This window comes from Perognathus longimembris, chromosome 4 (genome assembly GCF_023159225.1).
Source record: "Perognathus longimembris pacificus isolate PPM17 chromosome 4, ASM2315922v1, whole genome shotgun sequence".
In the NCBI taxonomy this organism is placed as follows: domain Eukaryota; kingdom Metazoa; phylum Chordata; class Mammalia; order Rodentia; family Heteromyidae; genus Perognathus; species Perognathus longimembris.
This window is the reverse complement of record NC_063164.1, coordinates 8,773,939-8,795,714: the sequence shown is the minus strand read 5'-3', so window position 1 is coordinate 8,795,714 and position 21,776 is coordinate 8,773,939. Positions and strand designations below refer to the sequence as shown.

The following is a 21,776-nucleotide window of genomic DNA, read 5'->3' as shown; positions in this document are numbered from 1 at the left end:
AAGACAGCTGGGGCACCTAAGAATGAAGGGGCCAGTTCCCCTCTCCCTACCTGTACCCAGATGTAACTAGAGCTTTCAGGCAGCAGACGTTCAGCCAGAGGTTTCTTGCAGGGCTAGCAAAAGCCATTCATCCCAGCCCAAGTTCCATTGCAGCAGATGGTATGCTCCCCCTCAGCACAGACAGGATGTAACACCTGGCACTTCCGCATTGCAATCTGGCCACATCCTCTATTCTGTGGGTCCTAGGAGATGAACAAAAGGACCTCAGTCTCCTAATCCTAGCATCTGTTCAGCTCCTGCCTCACAGCAGGAGGTCTCATTGTGCTAAGCAAGGCTGCTATGTCTGATGACTGAGAAAGGTCATCTCCTTAAAGATACAGTTCTTGCATCCCCAAGCTAAGTAACTGAATTTTAGTAACAGAAGGGGGGTCCTCCAAATAATGGGTCCATAACTAATGGAACTACAAATAATTTCAAAATACCTTATGGAGTTGTCAGGAAGATTACATGAGCTACTTTACGAAGGCACACATATCAGAGTCCAACATCTGGTAAGGGCGCAGCTGCCGTTATAGATTTTGTGATGGAGATTTTTGTGTTAAGACTTTTCTGAGTTAATACACATTGATAAACTCAACCAACCAACCAAACAACCAAACTTCCATAATTTCATCTAGTCTAGTGTCATTCAAAATAAATGCACTGAGTTAGGTGCCTGGGGCTCACTCCTGTAATTCTAGGTACTCAGGAAGCTGAGATCTAAAGGATGGGGGTTCAAAGCCAGCCCAGGAAGGAAAGTCCATGTGACTCTAATCTTCAATAAACTACCAAAAAGCTGGAATTGGAGCCATGGCTCACGTGGTAAAGTGCTAGTTTTGAGGAAAAGAAACTCAGAGTTCCAGCCCCAGGACTAGCACAACAAAAAGAAAATAAAACAAAGTACCTTGAATTCTATACAAAAGTTATTTACTTTGGAGGAATTCTTAGCATACCCAGTTTACTATGTATATTCTTATATTCAATCCTACTATATCCCTTTTTAGCAATCTTTTCTAACTTCAAGAGAAATTCTGCTCAGAAAGTAAATGATTAATATCAGTAATAGATCCACTGAACATCTCAGAAGCAATATCCCTTAGTTCTTCTAGGCCAATAGAATCCGGGCAGTTTTTTTTTAATGGCATACATAATAGCTGTGGATGTACAGGACTCACTGTATTTTGAATTAAAGTTAGTCCATCAAGATCAGTATTTGAAAACAGCCAAATAGAATAGAAATAAAATATTAGCGTTGCTCACATTTCATAAAGCTGTTAGTGCAAACTTTTAACTTCTGTATACATAAGCACACAAACAGAAATATCTACAAATGTCAGTGTGTACGTGCAAATATGTGAGCTGGATTATATTATGAAATGTGCTTCCAGTTTAAAGCCTATGAAATATATGGCATTGTGATTTCAGAAACTTCAGCTTTTAAAATATATATTATCAATCTATGAATTCAAGGAAGTGCCTGTATTGGACAAAGTTAAGAAATGGAAGTAATTGTGTTTGGTGAACAATAAAGAGATATTCTTCTCCTTTATTTGTTTCCTTCTCCTTTAAGACAGTATATTATGACACTTACTGGGAAAAGGGAGATGCAGGAATTCCAGGACCGCCCGGACCCAAAGGAGTTCGTGGCCCACCAGGTGAGGATAAATTCCTTCCTAAATCTTTTGATGAGCACAGTTCTCTCTTTATTTTAAGGTAATGAATACCATGCGCTTCTAGATCTAGGATTGTAAGAGTAACAGGAGGAAACACAAGTCTCCTATATTTGACTAGAGGTGTTTTTTTTTTCCAGTCTCCTAATTTTTATAGTTTCACACTAAAACTTTGTAAGTGGCATAGCATAGATATTGAATAAATTATTTCTGTTATCAAAGTATGATGTTCAAGTTGGCAAGAAGACAGTAAGACATGAGCAATCTTAGCAGGATGCACAAGACGTGAGCGATCTTAGCAGCATTGCAAAAGAAAGCATGAAAAGAGAGAGCATGAACAGTTATAAATGAAGCACTGCTGCACTAATAATGTTGGTAATACGGCTGCAGCCCTGTTTTTCACTTCCAGAACTGTTATGTCCAAACACCATAAGTTCAGACCACAGGTGGATATACAGCATCATTTTTGATAGATCTGAACATTCTCAGGCAGTAACTCTCCTATCTGAATCTCACAAATGGCTTTGTCAGGGCTCCATATCTGGGATTCTGGTTTTATTCTCTGGAGGAAGGAGCTGAACACTGGCAGACTGTAACAACTCTTAGATTCTTCTAATGAACAGCTAGGATTGAGAATCACTAATCTAAAGGGATGGGGATGGAGCTCAGTAGTAGAGCACTGATGGCCAAGGCCCTGGGGAAGGAAGGGAGGAAGGAAGGAAGGAAGGAAGGAGGAAGGAAGGAAGGAAGGATATATAAGGAGAGAGGAGAAAAAAGAGAGAGAGGGAAGGAGAGAGGGAGGGAGGAAGAGAAGAAAGAGAAAAAAGGGGATAGGAAGAAAGAATGAGAGAAAGGGAGAGAGGAAAACCCAGGCATAGTGATACACACCTGTAATATCTGGAGGTGGAGAAAGGATATCCACTCAAGAAGACAGTAAGTTCAAGGCCAACCTGGATTATACAATGAGAGCCTTTTGTAAAATCCCAGCCAAGCAGCTGGGCACCAGTGGCTTACCTGTGTAAGTAATTTACCTGGGTCCTTGGGATTTGAGGCCAGTCCCGGCAGGAATGTTCTCAAGACACTTTCTCAGTGAAGAGCTGGATGGGATGGTATACGTGTTTATCTAGCTACCAAGAAGCCTGACATGGGTAGATCATACCCAAGCATGCAACCCTGCAGGAAGTAAGACCCCATCTCAAAAACTGCCAGCTGAAAAATAGGGATGGAAACATGAAACCATGGTTAGAATGCTGGAAGACCAAAGTTCAAGTCCAACTCCAGTACCACCAACAAACACCAAACAACCTAAGGGAATTGCTGAGCTGTGAATAGAAAGCTATGAATAGAAACAAGATTTATAAGATTTCAGGGGAACACTTTAATTGAAGGAGTAAAAGAAATCCAAGTGTATTTAAATGGCAGGCAAATATGGATATTGGTTAAGATTTTAACTTATAAAAATATAAATGGCCCATATAGTATATACATATATGATATGTACAGTATATGTAGATAGAAGATATATACAGTATATATATAGTTAGTTAGATATAAAAATCCAGATATAGACTGTTGCCTATGTTACTATAATTAATTATTGTTATGTCTTCCCAGGTCCTAGTGGTCCCCCTGGAGTTCCTGGAATTCCTGGTATGTCCATGTTATTCCAGGTACAAATAGGAATGATTGACAGGGGTAGAAACGATGCAAGGGCTGACATGGATCAAGATGCATTGCACTCATAAATTGGCATGTTGAACTGAAGCCCCATTGGTAGAACTATTTAAAGATAATTTTTAAAGAGATTCACTTTCTATCTTGTATATTTTATGTATGTCTTTCAATCGTGCCACTCCTGTAAATAGGAATTGGATGTTTTGCTCTCAACTGGAAAATGAATATGTATTTATCAAAAATATCACACTGATTATCGCTTTCAAGGATCATCAAAGCCTGGTCCCATTGGAGCCCCTGGATGGCCAGGCTTGAAAGGAAGTAAAGGGATGCGAGGACCCCCAGGAAAGGACACAGTGGGGCTTCCCGGGTCTCCAGGCTGTCCTGGAGCACCAGGGCCTCCGGGGGCACCCGGTCCACCAGGACCTCCAGGTAAATAAATGTGTGTAGTGAGACCTCACCACTGATGTGTGGAAATGAAGGGGAATAAACACATCTCTCTGCTTGGTCATCGGACTGTGTAGGTTTTGCTGAGCTGTCTTTCCAGTGACCTTTCACTTTAGTAACTCTCTGGGAAAAGAACTGTGGTAGAATGATGACTATGTCAGAAAACAGAGCAGGAAGGAGCCATGGGCAAGGAGTCCTAGGGGAGGACAGGTGGTTGTCAAGTTGGCGTTGGCCATGTACCAGCTCCTAGATCCCATTTCAAGAACATGTCCCAGGACAATCCTTCCTGGGAAAGACAAGAATTTATCCACCAGCTACTATTTCCCCAAGAAACAAAGACTTGCCCCACACGACAGAACCAACCACAACCCTGTCCCCAACACACACACACACACACACACACACACACTTCCAGATGTGTTTGCCTGGACCACTGGACCATCTGGGGTCCGGGAGGCCACAGTCCTGCTGTGTTCTGAAGGACCTGAATGCTCACTCAGAGGTTCTGACAGCGGCTCCATGCTTGTCCCTTTTCCTGCTTATTTTAGCATGCGATGTTGACTCTTAGTTACAATCAGTCTTTGAAAAGACTAAGTCACTTTGGTATCTTAAAAGCCTTTCCGGGAAGATTCTGGGAGGTCCTGTGTTTCATATTCCATCCTCCAAAGGGACTTCAGAAATGTCTGTGTGTAAAGGGAGTTTTTGATTGGTTGGTAGAATGACTTTCACAAAGGAAGAAACAGTTGCTATGCGTGGAAAATGTGTTCAAAAACCTAGAAAATTAAAAAGAAAAACCTGAAAAACTCTTAGTGTTGACAACTCTCTGGTTAGGGGGAGGAGTCCTTTAGAACAATGTTAATTTTGAGAAAGGATCCCACTAGTGAAAAGAGATATCCAGGAACAAATCGGAAGAGCAATGGTGCAGACCATGTGGAAAACAAAGCAAAATGAAATTTCTTTCCTGCATGTCAAGGAATGTTACACGTTCAAGCTCTCCCAGTCTCTCTCAGGAAGTAGATTCAGTGTGGCTTGTTACAGAGGGCCAGTCTGAGGTCCGGAGCTCGGGTAGCGAGGGAAGAAGGCTAAGGCTGGGATTCATACCCGAGACCTGCGGTTTGGTAACTCCTTTTTCACTAGAAGCCTGAACCTACTGTATGCCCTCTGTCTAGAGCCCGTGTCTCGTCTTTCCCAAGTGACAGGTGTCTGGCCTTTGGCTTGCAGATTTCAAATTCAACTCCTACAGGAAGCTTTCTCATAAGCCACATCTCCCATAATAACCGAACTCATCCCTGACTTGAGTGTTTCACATGGCCTATGCTTGTCTCTTCCTGCCACATACAATCAAAGCTCTTGGAGGTCAGGGACTAGGTCTCATTTCCTGTTTCAAGCCCATTGTTTACTATGAGAGCTGCAGTATTGTAGGCTTTAAATGATATTTGTTGAAGTCAATGTGAAATGGTTATGAAAATGTGTTAAGTACATGCAGTCACATACATGCATGAGTTTATATCTAAATTTACATTAGGAATCAAACTGCCATCAGATTGTACTCTTTAGAGATGGCTAGCCAGGTATGTGTTTGGTTTTGTTATTGCTACTGTTGTTACACTTGTTGGTTGTAGTGATGGTGGTAGTGTTTGTGTGTGTGTGTGTTTGTACGTAGGGTTGGAACTCTGAGGTCTTTTGTATTCTAACTAAATCTTCTGTCACTGAAGTGTATACCCAGCCATTCAAAGTAACTTAAAAGACACAGTTCACTAAAATAAACATGTCTTTTGTAATCAAGGAAACATCATATATGGCATATGCATATCATGTTCCAACTAAATTAAATGTTTTCATTATTAACTTGTTCTGAATTTGGAAATGTTACGGTTCCTATTTATTAACAGGTTGTTTTACTACTCTGAACCTATATTTGATAGGCAAGACCAAAACTTAGTTCAGAAAATATACCATGCCATTTTTAGAGGGTGAGCTACCCAGTCCAACATTGTAAGACTTGTGAAATACTGTGAACAGCCTCATTAAATATATACTTTAAAGACAGCAAAGTCAGTTATTGGAGAAAATGGATGAACTGTGTCAGAACCCACTTTTCACTCATTATCTGCTAAGCATCTAATAAACAGCAGGGAGATAAAAATGTATTAAGTCCAATATGCACAAGGAGGTTTAATCTTTTGCTTGAAGAAGGTAACAGAATAGTCTTGGAATGATAGGAAGCTAGATAATATGGGTTAATTTTGTGACAAAAGGTGGTACACAGCTATAGTACAATTCCTAAAACTTAGGAAGCTGAGGCAAGAGGAGTCCAGCCTGGGATACTGCTCCAAAATAAATAAAAGTAAATGCATCTACGTAATGTTAAGAGAAGAGCTGGCTAACTCTCATCAGAGCTTTCCATCATGGACGATACCTTTCTAAAGACTCATCTTCCTATGCCCAAACAAGGGAACTGTATATAGCCACTTACAAATTGCTCATTGGTATGAACACAACTGAAGAATGGCCTGTGTGTCTTTTCATAGGTGGTATCGTCTTTCGCAAGGGTCCACCTGGTGACCGTGGGCCTCCAGGTCATCCAGGGCCCCCAGGAATCCCAGGAGTCGATGGTCCCAAAGGTTTGTTCAGTCTGTAGTGTTAAGAATCCCATCATCAGAGCCAACAATCCTTTCCCACTGAGAAAGCAGTGAGCCCAAATAACAGCCAACCAGGCATGGTTTCATTCCCAAAGAACTAGCTAAAAATACTCATTTGATGTTCTGCACTCAGTGAATTGTTCACTATCCCTAGAAGGTGAGTTTTATCCTGTTTGCAAGGAGAAAGATTAGAAATAGTAGATGTATTGTGCTAGATTCTTAGAATTTCTTCTCAGAAGAACTGTAAAAGCTCAGAATGAAAAAAAGTTAAGCTGATAAAATGCACGAGTTGTACAATGTCCTACACGATTTTTTCACTACATTAAAAATGGGTATATGTAATATATCACTGAACACATAATGTCAGTCCTGCTGTGGAGTGGTGTAGGTTTATAACTAACGGAATGTCTCTCCTGTTGCAGGAGAGCCAGGGCTTCTTTGTACGCAGTGTTCTTATATCCCAGGGCCCCCTGGTCTTCCAGGATTGCCAGGGTTTGATGGTCTCAAAGGAATCCCAGGTACGTTCAAAATATGTGCCTGTTTGTGCTCTTGTAAAGCATACCACACCCTGGGAAATTTGCTAAAGGTTTTAGATTGCTAGAAAAGCAATCAGTTTGCCCCACAAACCGATAACTTATGTCTGAATCTGGCTTATTTCACATAACACAAAGATCTCTACTTCTGTCCATCTTCCTACAAATAGCATCATTTCATTTTTCTTGGGTGATTAACATTCCACTGTGTATGCATACCACATTTTTTATTATCTTTTCATTTGCTGATGAGCATCTAGACCGATGTTACAGCCTGATTATTTTGAACAGTGACAGAATAATCATGTGTATGCAGATGTTACTGTTGTATGCTCACTTACAGGCCTTCAGGTACATGCCCAAGTGTGGTGTACCAGAGCGCTAGGGTACTTCTATTTTTAGTTTTTTTTGAGGTGCCTCCATTCTGACTTGCACAGAGAATGCACTCATTTACACTCCCTCTAATACATATGCTGGAAAGTAAATTTCCCTTCATCCTCACATTTGTGGGGTTTTTTTTTCTTGTTCTCTTATTGCATTCTGTTTCACAGTGAAAGTTGTCTTTTTGCCATCATTCAAAAACAAACCCTAATTTCTTCATACCTTAAATCCCCCTAGTCACGCCAACCTGGGGTTTAATAGTTACTAATACGTTGTTTTGCAGGAGGACAAGGTCCAGCTGGTGCTAAAGGAAGCCCAGGGTCTCCAGGGACTGCAGGTCTTCCCGGATTTCCGGTAAGATTTCAAGGTTATAGAGTTTTCATTTCAATTTGAAAACCTGAGCATTCTGGACATATGGTTGCATAACACATAGACTATCAATTTGTGTAGCAAACTGTAGGTATTTTTTATTTATACATAAAGAGAAGACACGTGTTGAATGAATGAATGGATTTATAAATACATTTCATTGGTATCAGAGCTAGACAGCAGATCAGTTGTTGCATGGAGCTCAGTGAAGACAGGCCAGGGATTAATTGCAGCTAGATTAAAGGGATTACAGGGAAGAGATGGAAATGTTTCAGGGCTTTTTGTAATAATTTCATAAGTTTACTAAATGTCATTGAGTTGTACTTGTACATAGGATCCATTGTATGGCATGTAAATTATATTTCAGCAAAGCAGTTACAATTATTGATCATGAACAATTATGTATAGCATTATTCATTGATGATTATAATAAAAGTCATTCTTGTGTATTTAAATTGTTATTCAGAGATGCATGTTAACATTTACCAGTACTCAAATCTAATGTAAATTATCTTTGTTTTATCATACTGAACTATACTAGTACATTGTGTTGAATTGTATCCTTGTCTGTGGTATACTGAGTTGTAGGGCCTAACTGAATGTTTCCACATTGTTAGCAGTTAAAAATAAAGTAAAACAAACAGGAAACTTGAAATTATATTTGGGAGCCCAAGAAAATATGTGTTAAAAAAAAACGGTCCATGTTCTTTAAAATTGAAAAGCTTTTGTTGACACTGTTTTTAAGACGAACACAGAAGCAACTATCAAAACACCAGGCAGAGTCATTTTTGTACCTCCCTAGGGATTTCCAGGTGGTCAGGGAGCTCCAGGACTTAAAGGAGAAAAAGGTGAAACACCTCAGCCCCAGGGGCAAATGGGAGCCCCTGGGGAGCCTGGGCCCAGAGGATCACCGGGAAGAAAGGGCTTGGATGGAATTCCCGGATCCCCAGGATTAAAAGGATCACCAGGACCTAAGGGTGAACCGGTGGGTATTTAGCAATTTTGCACAAGTTATCTGCCCTATGGCTAAGTAAACCATAGTTCAGCTATAAGATGATTTCCCTCCCCAAAAGTGATTGGCAGCTGGGTGCTGGTGGCTCATACCTGTAATCCTAGCTATTCAGGAGGCTGAGATATGAGGACTGTGGATCAAAGCCAGCCCCAGCAGGAAAGTCCATGAGACTCATCTCCAGTAAACCACCAAGGTGGGTGGGGGGGGGGGGGGGAAGAAGTGGAGCTGTGGCTCAAGTGATACAGTACTAGCTTTGAGTCAGAAAGATCAGGTACAGCATCCACACTTGGAGTTCAAACCCAAGAATCAGCACACGTGCACACACACACACACACACACACACACACACACACACACAATGGTTGGCTACTCAGCAAATCAATACTGAACTACAGAGGCAATTAAAATGAACAGAAATAACCCAAGCAAATATTTAAAGTATTTTGACAAGATAAATGTATAACTTGCAATTATTTATCCCAATTAAAGCTCTACCTTGATAATGTAACTATGTCTTGTATACAAATTATATTTTTGTATTTGTATCAACAAACTACAGAAAAATGACTAATAGGAGAAAGTTTTAGTAAATATTTCTGGGGTAGTATTCATTATTTTAAGTGAAAAATGCATGAAAGGCCGATCATTCAGGAATATGGTAGTAAATAAAGAGAGAAAATGGTTTTTGTTTGTTGTTTTATTTTTGTTGTTGTTGTTGCACTAGTGCTAGAATCCAGGGACTTGCTTGGACTAGGCTAGTGCTCTACCACTGAGTTACATTCCCAACCCAGAGCCACTGTTTTGTCATTTAATATATTTCAAGTTATGCAAATCGGATTCTTTTCATGGGACCAAACTTCTTACAGGAGGTTTTAAATGTCAGAGAGTGAGAGAGGCTGGAAACCTCTCACAATGTATGTATGAAAAGTTTGCCCTCATGCTGGTGGCACATGCCTGTAATCCTAGCTACTCAAGAGGCTGACATCTGAGAATCACATGTCAAAGCCAGCCCAGGCAAGAAAGTCTGTGTGACTCTTATCTCCAATGAACCACCAGGAAGCTGGAAGTGGAGCAGGGGCTCAGAGTGGTAGAGGGCTAGCTACCCTTGAACAAAAGAGTTCAGGAACAATGCCCAGGCCCTGAGTTCAAGCCCCATGACAGACAAAAAAAAAAAAAGTTTGACCAAACCAGTCCACAAAACCCAAACAAAAGCCAATCAATTTCTCTGAAGGTTAATTAGATTTACCACTTGGCAACAAGCTTACAGGTTCATTTACAGATCATTTAATATCATAATGTGAACAAGACTCCTCAACATGAAGACAGGGGAAACAGTCTTTCCTGGGAGTATCTTCAGAGCCAGGACTTCCCAGATCCCCCTTAGACAAGCCTCAGTGTTAAAATAGTCATGCTAATAGAGCAATGTTGAAGACTCTTCTGGTCCAGTATTAACAGAGTTCATAGAGCAACCTCTATTTTCAGATCACTAATTTTCCCCTTTGGGTTCTGATAAAGATGCTCCAGGAAATAAAGGAGAGAAAAAATAATCAAGGAAGTAACTTATTGGATCTCATACCTTTTCACAGGAGGGGTGGGCAAACAAGAGAGAGAAATACAGTCATCACATTTGCTTGAGGACCATGCACATGTTCAAAGTTACAGTGGACTGATTTTTTTTTTAATGGCTTAGACATTTGATCAGAAAAAAACAATACAGAGAAGTCTCTCCATTGCAATGAAAATATCTGGTGAAAACTATGCAATCAAAGGCTGCTGTGCTGGTTTTGTGTTAGAAGTGCGACAGCAGCATCAGTGTCACCTCCAGAGCCATTTCAGCTGGCCGGCTGATTTCATTTAACAGCTACTTATCAAAATAAGAGCCGGACAGACCATCATGAAGACGCCTAGGTGGGACTCAAGATCGTTCATACAATATTCCCATAGTGCAGGAAACTGCAGCACTCTCGTTTTAATATTAGTTCCCATCAAATGCTTCTTAATTCCAGCTGGTATTTATATGTGGGGAAGGATTGCTTCGTGGTGAGCAGACACAGGAATGGAGCACAACACAAATACCTTCTATTGTCACAGGCCCTGAGTGGAGTGAAGGGGGACCACGGTCCTCCAGGAGATCCTGGCTTCCCTGGGCCCCCAGGACCTGAAGGACCAGCCGGACCACCCGGATGTGGGCCCCCTGGAGAGCCAGGTCCAAAGGGCACCCAAGGAGTTCCTGGAGCCCCAGGACTGCCTGGAGAAGCCGGTTGGTTAGTTTTCTTTCCAGTCCTGTTTTCCTAAGGAGTGGGTTGATGGTGCTCATTACTAAAGAAACTTCTTCAGGACAAAAGAGTGGATATATGTCAGCTTGTTTCTAATGTGCGGAATCTAGACTCCGTCACTGGGAAGAAGGAAATCCATATTTCCCCTATTACTGGGCCAGTTCACTGAAATTCCCTAGGATCATCTATGTCTAGTACTGATGTTTATGGAAGGAATCGCTCCTAAGGGTTGAGTAGAAGGCAATGATGATACACTAAGGAGAAGCATACACCCAGGAACTGGTCATAGCAGCCTCTTCTAGGCCTCAAGGCCCAACAATGTTAGAGCACATTTGTTCTGTTCAATTTTAAATCAATAAGCAGATTATAAACAAAACCTCAAAATAGTGAAGACCACTGAAGAACAAGTGTCTGATAACAATTTCAAGTTCAAGTGCCTCCTGGAATCCGCAGGTACTGAAGACACAGTTCTGCATTCTGGGTTGGGTCGTGGCTGATGAAGGTCATGTGATACTAAACACACAATGCCATTGTGGCCCTGGTTGCTTCTTGTATTTGTTTTTCATTTGTTCCTTTTCTCGGTCTCTCCATCTCCCTGTTTATGTTTGTTTGATAGGCAAGCACTCTATCACTTGAACCACTCCACCAGCCCATTCGGGAGCTGGCTATTTTCTAGACAGGGTCATTCTTTATCCTCAGACTGGCCTGGACTTTGATCTTCCTATTTGTGTTTCCTCTTGTCACTAGGATGACAAGCACAAGCAACCACTAGTCAAGTTAGTGTTGTGAATATTTTTGGTTTTTTTTTTTCTTTCTGTTCTGTTCTTTTAGTCTGGGCTGTCCTCGAACCTCAACACTCCAATCTCTACTTCCCAAGTGGCTTAAAATTCCCAGCTTGAGCCACCAAACCTAGCTGCCTGTCTTCCTTCTTGAGACATGGTCTTACTATGTAGCCCTGGCTGGCCTCAAACTCAGAATTATCCTGCCTCAATTTCCTGAATGCTGTGGTTACAGGCTATGCCACCATACTGATCTTGCCATCATTTTATAATGTCTCCATCTGTACAGGTGTTTTGAGAATATATCCCATACCATGTGCATCTCATTTAATGTGTAATTTCTGTCTGTACATTTATAAAGTCGTGTGTGTGTGTGTGTGTAATTCTTAGTTATTTCGGTGGAGGCTGTTGTATTTTTTATGCTGTTGTTATAATCCAGGCATTAGCAAGCCATCAGTCTTTGTGTGGTTCACTAACTCAGAATCATTTCACACTTTCAAATGATTGGAAAAAAATTAATAATACTGTTCTGCTTCATTTAAACGCAGTGATTCATGCCTGCAATCCTAGCACTTGGGAAGCAGAGTAGGATGATCAGTCTGCCCTAGATAGAAAGACCCTGTCTCTTAAAATCAGGATGTGTGGGTGGTGTATGCCTGTAATCTCGGCTACTTGGGAGGTGGTAATTATGAGGCTCGTATTTTCAGGCCAGTTGGGACAAAATGTTAACCAAACAAGTCGGACACTGGAGGGCACACTTGTGGTTCCAGCTGCCTGAGAGATAGAGATGGCTACACAGTAGTTACAGGCTGGCCCCATCCAAAAAAGTGTCTGAAAATATCTGAAAACTAACTAAAGCAAAATAAAAGGGGCAGAGAGGAGCTAGGAGAATGGCTCAAGGGCTAGAACACCTGCCTCATAAGTGCAAGGCTCTGAGTTCAATTCCAGTACTGCCCAGAAGAGGAATAGAGAAGAGAAAAAGAAAGAAAAGAAAAGGAAAGGAAACCAAAGAGTCAACCTAGTTACTCAATAAAGAAATACTCCTAGGATTCACCAAGTTAATGCCATATTATCAACATAGAACCTCATTCAACAGGTTTGTTGGGCTATGAATGAAAAATAATGCTTAGACAACAACAGAGTCTTATAAGCATTTGTTGATTGAATGAGAACATTTTCATGAGCTGGTCGTACTTTAGCATTTTTGAGTCCTTTGGAGGCAGAAATTATTTTTTATTTCCTTTAAGATATGTGTAGAAACTTTTTGTAATCCTCTCCTGTCATCTATGCAAAGCTTCAGTATGCATCCAGTCTTATTATGACAAATGTTCTTCAGGTCCTAAAGGAGAACCCAGTGTTTCACTTCCGGTCCCCGGCCCTCCAGGACCTCCAGGGCCCCCTGGCCGAGTGGGCCCCCAAGGGCCTCCTGGTAAGTTCCCTTTTGGCCAAGTGCGGGACATGGCGACAGGTAAGCCAGTCACGTGTCCAATTTGATTTGGTGGCTATTACACTATGAAAGACATATCATCATAGGTGATCTCAAGTGAGACTCTTAGGGTCAATGCTCCTGACTGCCCACATTACAATTTTAAAAATGTATATGTTGGCCCCAAAGTAAAGACCACTGGGCAGAAACATTCAGATAAGCAGACAAGACTTACTGTTACCATTAAGGCTATCAATGTTATTCCTGCTTGTACTTCTTATGTAAAAGTTCCAAAGGAGAGCTGATATACTTACTTAAAAGGAGTCCTAAGCTAGGCACAGCTGCTTATGCTTATAATCCTAGCTGGCCCAGGGGGCTGAGATCAGGGGGAAAACAGTCTAGGACTGTCTGAGCATAAAGTGTGACCCAGTCTCAAAAATATCCAAAGCAAGATAGGCTAGGAGAATGACGAGTAGTAGAGCACTTGTCTAGCCAAGGGTGAAGCCCTGAGTTTAAACCCCAGTGCCACCAAAGGGAAGGAAAGAAAAATAAATGGAATTCTAGAGAACAGTCTTCATAAAGACTTTGACAGTAAGGAGAAGAAATAAATGTTTACCAGTGGTTAATAGGGTATTTTTCAGAGCACCCTCATTTGCAGCTTAATTTCCTTTTCACTGTGTTCTAAAGGTTAATTTTGCTTACACAGAGGTAGACATAGAGCTCTAGATATCTAGAACAAAATTTCTTTACCACTCTTAATTATTTGCCCATTGGCTAGTATTGGAGAGGAAAGATTCGTGTGACATTAAAATTATACATTAGATACATTAGAACAGATACTTGCTTTTAAAAGATAGATGAAGGCAAGTTGCTAATGTGTGTGTGTGTTTGTCTGTCTGTCTGTCTGTCTGTTTCAGGTCTCCCTGGCTCCATAGGAAGATGTGATCCTGGTCTCCCTGGACAGGAAGGGGAACCAGGAATCCCAGGAGCTGGACTTCCTGGACCTCCAGGACCAAAGGGTAAATTAAAATCATAACAATTTCAGCTTCCTTCTGGACCTTTAGAAGTCATAACTATGCAGAGTGAATAAAATAGAGGTTATCTCTAATATTCCTTAAAATGATACGTTCCAAGAGTCTATAAAAAATATTAGGTGAGAAGAGAGAAGTCACAGTGATTAATTCAATCTCGCCTCAATTGTACTTTAAATATATATATAGGAAAAAATAGGGGAAGGATATTGGAGGTGTGGTTCAGTGGTAGAGCACCTGCCTAGCAATTGCATGGTCAAATTCCAAACCCTAGCACCACCCAAAGAACAAAAAAGAAATGAGAAAAGGGAAAAGGAAGTGGAAGGAAATTCACCAAAATGGTGATAGTGATCCTTCTTGCCGGTTGGATTATGACTAAGCCTTTCTTCACTTCTGCGCTCTTTCATTTACACATTTCTCCACTTCACACAATTCTTTCTTAATAAGAAATGAGTTATGAAATCACAAATGGGGTGAAGGTATCGCACAGTGGTAGATAGTATTGCTTAGCATACCTAACACCCTCAATACAATCCTTAACACAGCTCCTACCTGCACAAAAATGGTAAGTGGTTAATTTTCCTCTGCATAGCCAAATAAATTACAGAAGTTATTTTCCTTCAAGCAAGGATGTTTCTCATCAAAGTGGAAATACTTCAAAAATCCAGATGGTGAGACTGAGTCATTACTCAAGGCTCCTCTCAGACAAATATACCAAAGAAAGTGCTATCCAAAATGATACAAGAGGAAATGGCACTATGGATCAAAGTGTAGAGTGCTAGCCTTGAGTGAACGAGCTCAGGAACAGTGCCCAGGCCCTGAGTTCAAGCCCTACAACCTACCAAAAAAAAAAAAAAGATATGTAAGGAGACTTGGTCCTTGAATTCTCAAAGAGAATAATTTCATGGTTGTCTAAATATAAAGATATAATCCCCTTTTTGATATTGTATGACTTGGCATTAATACATCATTAATGTATTCTGCCCAAATATTAGATTATTTATCTATTTTAATTTATAAGTATTTCAAATAAACAACATAATCACATTTCTCATGTGATCCCAAGAATGGCTTAGACTCATTTCATAAATTTCTTCCTAGTGAGCTGTGAAGTAACGGAGTCCAGTCTATATTTCTATCTAGTCTTTCCCAGATCCTGAATTAGGAAGTTGCATCAGCTCAATGTGTTCATTTTTTGGACAGGATGGCAAAGTGTGGGATGCAAAACTAGCTGAGGAGTTCATTGGAAGTCCAAGTTTATACCATCCCTAGTGACCTAATGATGAATCTATGACCTGCTTGTGGCTGCAGTCTGGTGAGATTAGAGGCGCACAGATATTCTTTGAATACAGCCTCACCTGTGTGGCTCTTAATGAGAACCAAAGATCATGGAAAATGATGTGTGTGATGCCTTCCACAATTCTCCTGTGCATAAAAGAAGTTTAACTCATTACATACAGAATACTACAGGGCATTTGGACTTCATTCTTATGGTTAATCTTGTGGGAAAGACTTCCTGGGGTGCTGAAAAACCTTGCTATATATTTGGGACATGCCTGAATGGATAGATGCATAAAATTCCATTTAGCTGGACATTGTATTTGAAACAGACTTCAAACACCAAGTTGACCAAATGGCCAACCAGTATCAGTGGTGTGAAGAATTGCTGATTTAAAACTGTAGCCATATTAATCCATAAAAATAAAAAGGCAGGCTAGGCATTGGTGGCTAGCGCCTGTAATCTTAGCTACCCAAAATGCTAAGATCTGAGGATGACGTTCCAAAGCTAGCCAAAGCAGGAAAGTCTTGAGACTCTTCTCTCCAATTAACCACCAGAAAACTGGAAGTGGTACTGTGGCTCAAAGTACTAGCCTTGAGCACAAAAGCTCAGTGACAGTACCCAGTCCCTGAGTTCAAAGCCCCTTGACCGACAAATAAAATAAAAAGGTATTTGTAAAGACTAGTGACCCACATAATCTGACTTGACACTGATCTGTTTAAATATTAGTTGGTTTTCTCGTCACTCAAACATTCATACAAACATCTCCTGCTGGTCGCCATATCAAATAATTACAGGAAATGAGAGATATTGTTCAGTATCTTTCATTAAAACCAATCTTCAATTTTCTATGTCTGTTTTTCCCTTGTAGGAGATCGAGGCTTTCCAGGAGCTAAAGGATCACCTGGTTATCCTGGAAAAATGGGAGAACCTGGGTTTCCTGGAGATCCAGGCTTCCCCGGAGCCAAGGTCTGCAAAAGCTACAACTCACGCGGATTTGGGTGAGAGGGAAGTGCGGCCACAATCAGCCAGTCAGGAAGCCCCTGCTAGGGAAGGCACTCTGGGCTTGAAAAACACTATTGGGTTAGTCGTAAGCAATGAACCTGGTGACCATCTTCCTTTCCAACTAGATGGTGTGACAAGGAGCTTTAGGTCTTTGTTTCTTTCTCAATGATGTCAGACACATGGAGTATATAAAATGCGAGAACTCTAAAAAGAAATGTGCACAACAATGAGAAAAGACATCCCAAGTAAAGCTCTCCAGATTTCTGTTTACAGAGAATCCCAGAGTCTTCTCAACTCATGCAGCTACAGGAGCATCATTCAGCGTAATTGTAAAGCATAGGCAGAAACTAGAATTCAAAAGGACAGACTATTGTGGCGGTAGCTGTGCAGAGGGATTACGTCACCCGTGACAAGAGTTATTTTCAAGAGTTCTGAAGGCTGGCTGATCTCACTGAGGGTTTGGAAGCATTATATGGTAAAACTAACATCATTTCTGTGCTATGTATAGGGGGAACCAGCGCTAGCCAGGCCCGGAGAACCAGGAAAACCAGGTTTTCCAGGAGAAAGAGGCAATTCTGGGGAAAATGGAGAAATTGGACTCCCTGGACTTCCAGGCCTCCCTGGACTTCCAGGAAAAGAAGGGCTTGATGGACCTCGAGGTACAATCGCAAGTGTGATTACTTTTGTCTGCTGTGAGCATATCAAATATGCAGAACACTGAATGCATAAACACTCTAGGATGAAGAAATCTCAACAGCAGCCAAGTTCTAGTTCAACATATTAGCATCTGCAAAGCCTAATCTTTTTTCCCATTAAATGTGGCTGCCCTAATTTTTCTTCCTTGTTTTCTTGTTTTGTTTTGTTTTTTGCCAGTCCTGGGACTTGAACTCAGGGCCTGAGCACTGTCCTTGGCTTCCTTTTGTTCAAGGCTAGCACTCTACCATTTGAGCCACGGCGCCACTTCTGGCTTTTACTGTTTATGTGGAGCTGAGGAATCGAACCCAGGGCTTCATGTATACGAGGCGAGCACTTTACCATTAGGCCATATTCCCAGCCCTCTTCCTTGTTTTCTTCTCCCACCTTTCTTCCCTTTTTCATGAATGTCCTCTATAAAAGTCTTATTAGTAGTACTGAAGTTAGCTCTTCCATAGGGAGTGGACATTACAGCCATATTAGAGCCTTGGGTTTTGACAACTGAGCTTTCTCTTGGACACTCTTTTGCAGGAGATCCAGGGCAGGCCGGGCCACCTGGAGGAAAGGGACCTCCAGGAAAGTGCATAGAGGGACCCAGGGGGGTCCCAGGCCTTCCAGGCTTAAATGGACTGAAAGGACAGCCAGGTAAGAGGAGGGACTCCAAGCCAGGAGGTGGATGGACAGATGATGTGAGGCTCTGGCTCTGCACATTGCTCATCAGAGAGAAATACAAGCCTAGTTGTTATGGACTTGCCGTATATAACAGTATGCACTTCTGTACAGGGAGGGTCCAGAAGTTTATATAGTGACTTGGTTCATATCTTTTATGCAAGGAACTATGAACACTGAACACAGGATGAATGGATGGATGGATGGATGGATGGATACATAGTTACATGCATATGTAATTAAAACCTCAGACACTTCTTTTAATGCCTCCCTAAGAATATTGAACCGAAAATTTTTTCTTATTAAAAAAACAAGTTAGAAACTAAGATCTGTAAGTTGATTGCTTTATAAGCAGCATAAAAGAAAGGGTACACAAATAAATCTAAATGATGTAAAATATATGTTGTGGAGATGAAACTTATACTATCTTATAGTTCTCAGTCAGATCTGGTAACTGTTTCTGGGGAAACTTTTTCAAAACCCAGTTAATATCTGTGGGGTAGTGTATTTATATGCTCACAAATTCTTGATCAAGACCTTCCTGGTTATGTGGCACTGTGGTTTAATAAAATGTCCAGTGGTTCAGCTCCACAGTGATTCTTAGGAGTACTGAATTGAATTATTGAGCCACAGCCATGATTCACGGTCCCAGAATATGCATGTAGGACTGATAAATCAGTATAAATACCATACTTGCACTGCTACATCGATCACTGAAATGGAGAATGGGATTGAGAAATCTCACATAGAGGGACATTAAACAAATGAATCCATAGAGGGAGGAGGGATGTAGTTTATCCAAAATCATTTAACCAAGCTTTATTTACCTACTAACTATTTCCAGAGTTGGTAGGGAAAACCTTTTGTTTAACTCATTCATCCATTTATTCAAAGGTCAAAGAGGTGAACCAGGACCAAAGGGAGACCCAGGCGTTCCAGGCTTGGATAGGTCAGAAGTCCCAGGAGAACCCGGACCACCTGGAATGCCGGGTCACCAGGGTGAGATAGGGCCACCGGGTCAGAAGGGACGTCCGGGCACTCCAGGACTTTCAGGGCCACCAGGTAACCTTTTCTGTATGCTTTGAATGTTGTTTTTAATTTTTATTGTTAGTATGAAGGAGATTGCAGAGGGGTTACAGTTACACAAGTCAGGTAATGAGTGCATTTCTTTGTAAGTTTTTTGCCAGTCCTGGGCCTTGAACTCAGAGCCTGAGCACTGTCCCTGGCTTCCTTTTTGCTCAAGGCTAGCACTCTGCCACTTGAGCCACAGTGCCACTTCTGGCTATTTTCTATATATGTGGTGCTAAGGAATCGAAAGGGCTTTGTGTATACAAGGCAAGCAACTCTACCACTAGGCCATATTCCCAGCCCTATGAGTGCATTTCTTTTTGGACAATGTCATCCCTTCCTTGGTTTATTTTTTTTTTCTTCTTGTATCTCCTTCCACATTTTTCCATTCAAGTAGCCCCTGGAATTATATAAGCTTTTGCTTCTATGCTTCTCTTTCAGTTAGCATAAGTAGTTCCCGCTGAAGTATTTGTAAGGGGTCAAGGGGTACCAGAATGGTAGCAGCAGGGTGGTCATATTTCACAGTTACCCAGAAAATGGCTATTTTTTCTGTGTAATAACTTTTAGATAATTATGGTATTATTCTTGCTGGTATTTTGTAAATGTTTACATTCACAAGGAACACTGGTGGGTATTTTCTGTTGTTGTGATGTCTGTGGCTTTGGAATCAGTACTGGGATATCAATGATCTGATTTGGGGATCCATATTGCTATTATAAAACAATCTGGAAGGTGTATCTTCCTCTTCTAGTTCCTGGAAGCATTTGTAATGAATCTTTATTCCTTAAACATTTGGTAGACCCTTCCAGTGAAGTCAAGTTCTCCTCAAGGCCATCTTTTAAGTGTCAAGTCAGTCTTTTTGCTTGTTTTTATATAGATTTCCCCTTGCTTTTTGAATCAGCTTTGATAATCTATGTTTCTTTTGGAATGTGTCCATTTTGTTTAAGTCTAACTAACTTGTTGCCACTGAGTTGTTTATAATAATTTCTTCTCATCCTTTTCTTTTGATTTCATGGCTCTTACATAGTTAATGTATTTAGGGAGGGTATTCTTCATTGAATCTCCTCACTCATGTCTCCTGAAGACTAAAGCCCGGCATAAAAATCTGATTAGCCAATTATCCTTTGGTAATTATTATTATTGAGTTACTCTCGTGTACTCATACTATTCTAGCCCTAGAGACTCATCAGTAGATAACACTGCTCCCATCCTAGGGATATGTTTAAACACTAAATCAAACTAGAGACAAGTACAAAGAGAAAATAAACTAAAATAGATATACTAGGAAGCCATTGGTCAGGAGGTAGGAGGAAAGAACACACCAGAGCCACAGTGTGCACAATTCCCAACCAGAAGTGCTTCCACACAGATGAGATACCCAAAACTATCGATAGACACATCTCCTAAACACACAAGGCCATTTTCCTATTTAAGAAACCATTCCTTCAACTCCCAACTGAAGTACACCTTGTTTTATTTTACAGAGTTTTGATTTTGTGGAGTTCTTATTCCTTCCTTGACTTGTGTAGGCCTTTTCCTTTTTTTATACAATATATGCCGTTCGTTTCCACAGGCGAAAGAGGAATGGTTGGAATGATGGGCTATCCTGGGACCGTTGGCCCTCAGGGGCCTCCTGGGGAACCAGGCTCACAGGGGCCAAAGGGTAAGTTACAAGTCTTTCCGGATACCAATAGGTATGGATATGTTCATTTATTCAGCAGCAGAATGGATCGTGTTTCATTCTTTCGGGGGAGGAAGGTTAGTTCTGAGAGAACGACGTATTTGATCTTCTGTTTTCTTTATTTCTCTCCCTCGTGTGAATGGATCCTATTTTCCTATGTGCACGGATCCTTTTTTTTTCTCCCTAAGAGAGTGAGTTTATGTCACTGCTTTCATGGTTGTCTGTTCCTGGAAAATGCCATTCACTCGGCACTGATAACTTTTAGGGTTCTATTTTACTGGACACCGTTAATTTCTAAACCCTTATGAACCACTTAGAGAATGAAGGACCTGATGATGTTACTTCTGTTAGGCAGCCTTGGAATTCCAGGAAGGAAAGGCACAAGAGGACCCCCAGGAGCCAAAGGGGAACAAGGAGATAAAGGGATCCCTGGGCCCTCTGGCATAGCCCACTTAAAGGGGGACAAAGGCGAACCAGGACTCAAAGGTAATAATAATAATAATAATAATAACTTTGGGGGTTTACAGTCAGAACGTCAGAGCTGGTTCTGGGGCTAAGAAAGTCTCCAGGCATATCCATTGAGTTGACCAATATGGACACAGAGGGTCATATTTACTCAACTTGCCCCAAGCACACAGCAGTTGAGGGGTGAGCATAAACCATAATATGTTTCATCACTTTATTTCTAAGTAAATCCCTCATTCTCATCTTCTGTATCTAAGCTGTCAGTAACCAAACATTTAATTATAAGCCTCAAAGCCCCCTTTGGCTTCATTTGGGGGGAAAAAATGAGGCCCATTTTTAAGAATCCACATTCAGGAAGCTTCTCTAATGGAAATGAAAATCTCTGCCCTACACTCTACTTTATTCTGTCTGTATACCAACATGGATTTTTCTGACTGCATCCAAAAACTGCCCAAAATCTTTTGGAGAATAATGAACAAAAAAGGAAATATTTTCTTGAAAATGTAACCCTTCAGAAATACTGTTGTGAGGTATGGATATTAGGAAAATACAATCCATCCAAATTACTTGTAGTTATTTGGGTGGTTTTTCTGTGGCTACTTTTGCCATGTGATTAATACAACCACACCCACCATAA

General features: G+C 41.0%; 1 protein-coding gene across 2 annotated transcripts in view; it reads left to right on the top strand.

Annotated features, from left to right (window-relative positions):
- The window catches only part of Col4a3 (collagen type IV alpha 3 chain), a 125,535-nt gene that overhangs the window by 75,121 nt on the left and 28,638 nt on the right, over positions 1 to 21,776 (top strand). The window contains exons 19-34 of one of the 2 annotated variants that reach the window (XM_048344623.1): positions 1,610 to 1,694; positions 3,324 to 3,359; positions 3,651 to 3,815; positions 6,362 to 6,454; positions 6,895 to 6,990; positions 7,670 to 7,740; positions 8,558 to 8,740; positions 10,859 to 11,027; positions 13,159 to 13,251; positions 14,166 to 14,267; positions 16,430 to 16,527; positions 17,072 to 17,222; positions 17,788 to 17,901; positions 18,820 to 18,987; positions 20,567 to 20,656; positions 21,026 to 21,160. In XM_048344623.1, the coding sequence (XP_048200580.1) occupies positions 1,610 to 1,694; positions 3,324 to 3,359; positions 3,651 to 3,815; positions 6,362 to 6,454; positions 6,895 to 6,990; positions 7,670 to 7,740; positions 8,558 to 8,740; positions 10,859 to 11,027; positions 13,159 to 13,251; positions 14,166 to 14,267; positions 16,430 to 16,527; positions 17,072 to 17,222; positions 17,788 to 17,901; positions 18,820 to 18,987; positions 20,567 to 20,656; positions 21,026 to 21,160 (1,849 nt within the window). The remainder of the gene's footprint in view (positions 1 to 1,609; positions 1,695 to 3,323; positions 3,360 to 3,650; positions 3,816 to 6,361; positions 6,455 to 6,894; positions 6,991 to 7,669; positions 7,741 to 8,557; positions 8,741 to 10,858; positions 11,028 to 13,158; positions 13,252 to 14,165; positions 14,268 to 16,429; positions 16,528 to 17,071; positions 17,223 to 17,787; positions 17,902 to 18,819; positions 18,988 to 20,566; positions 20,657 to 21,025; positions 21,161 to 21,776) is intronic. The other variant, XM_048344624.1, reaches the window with a different exon arrangement.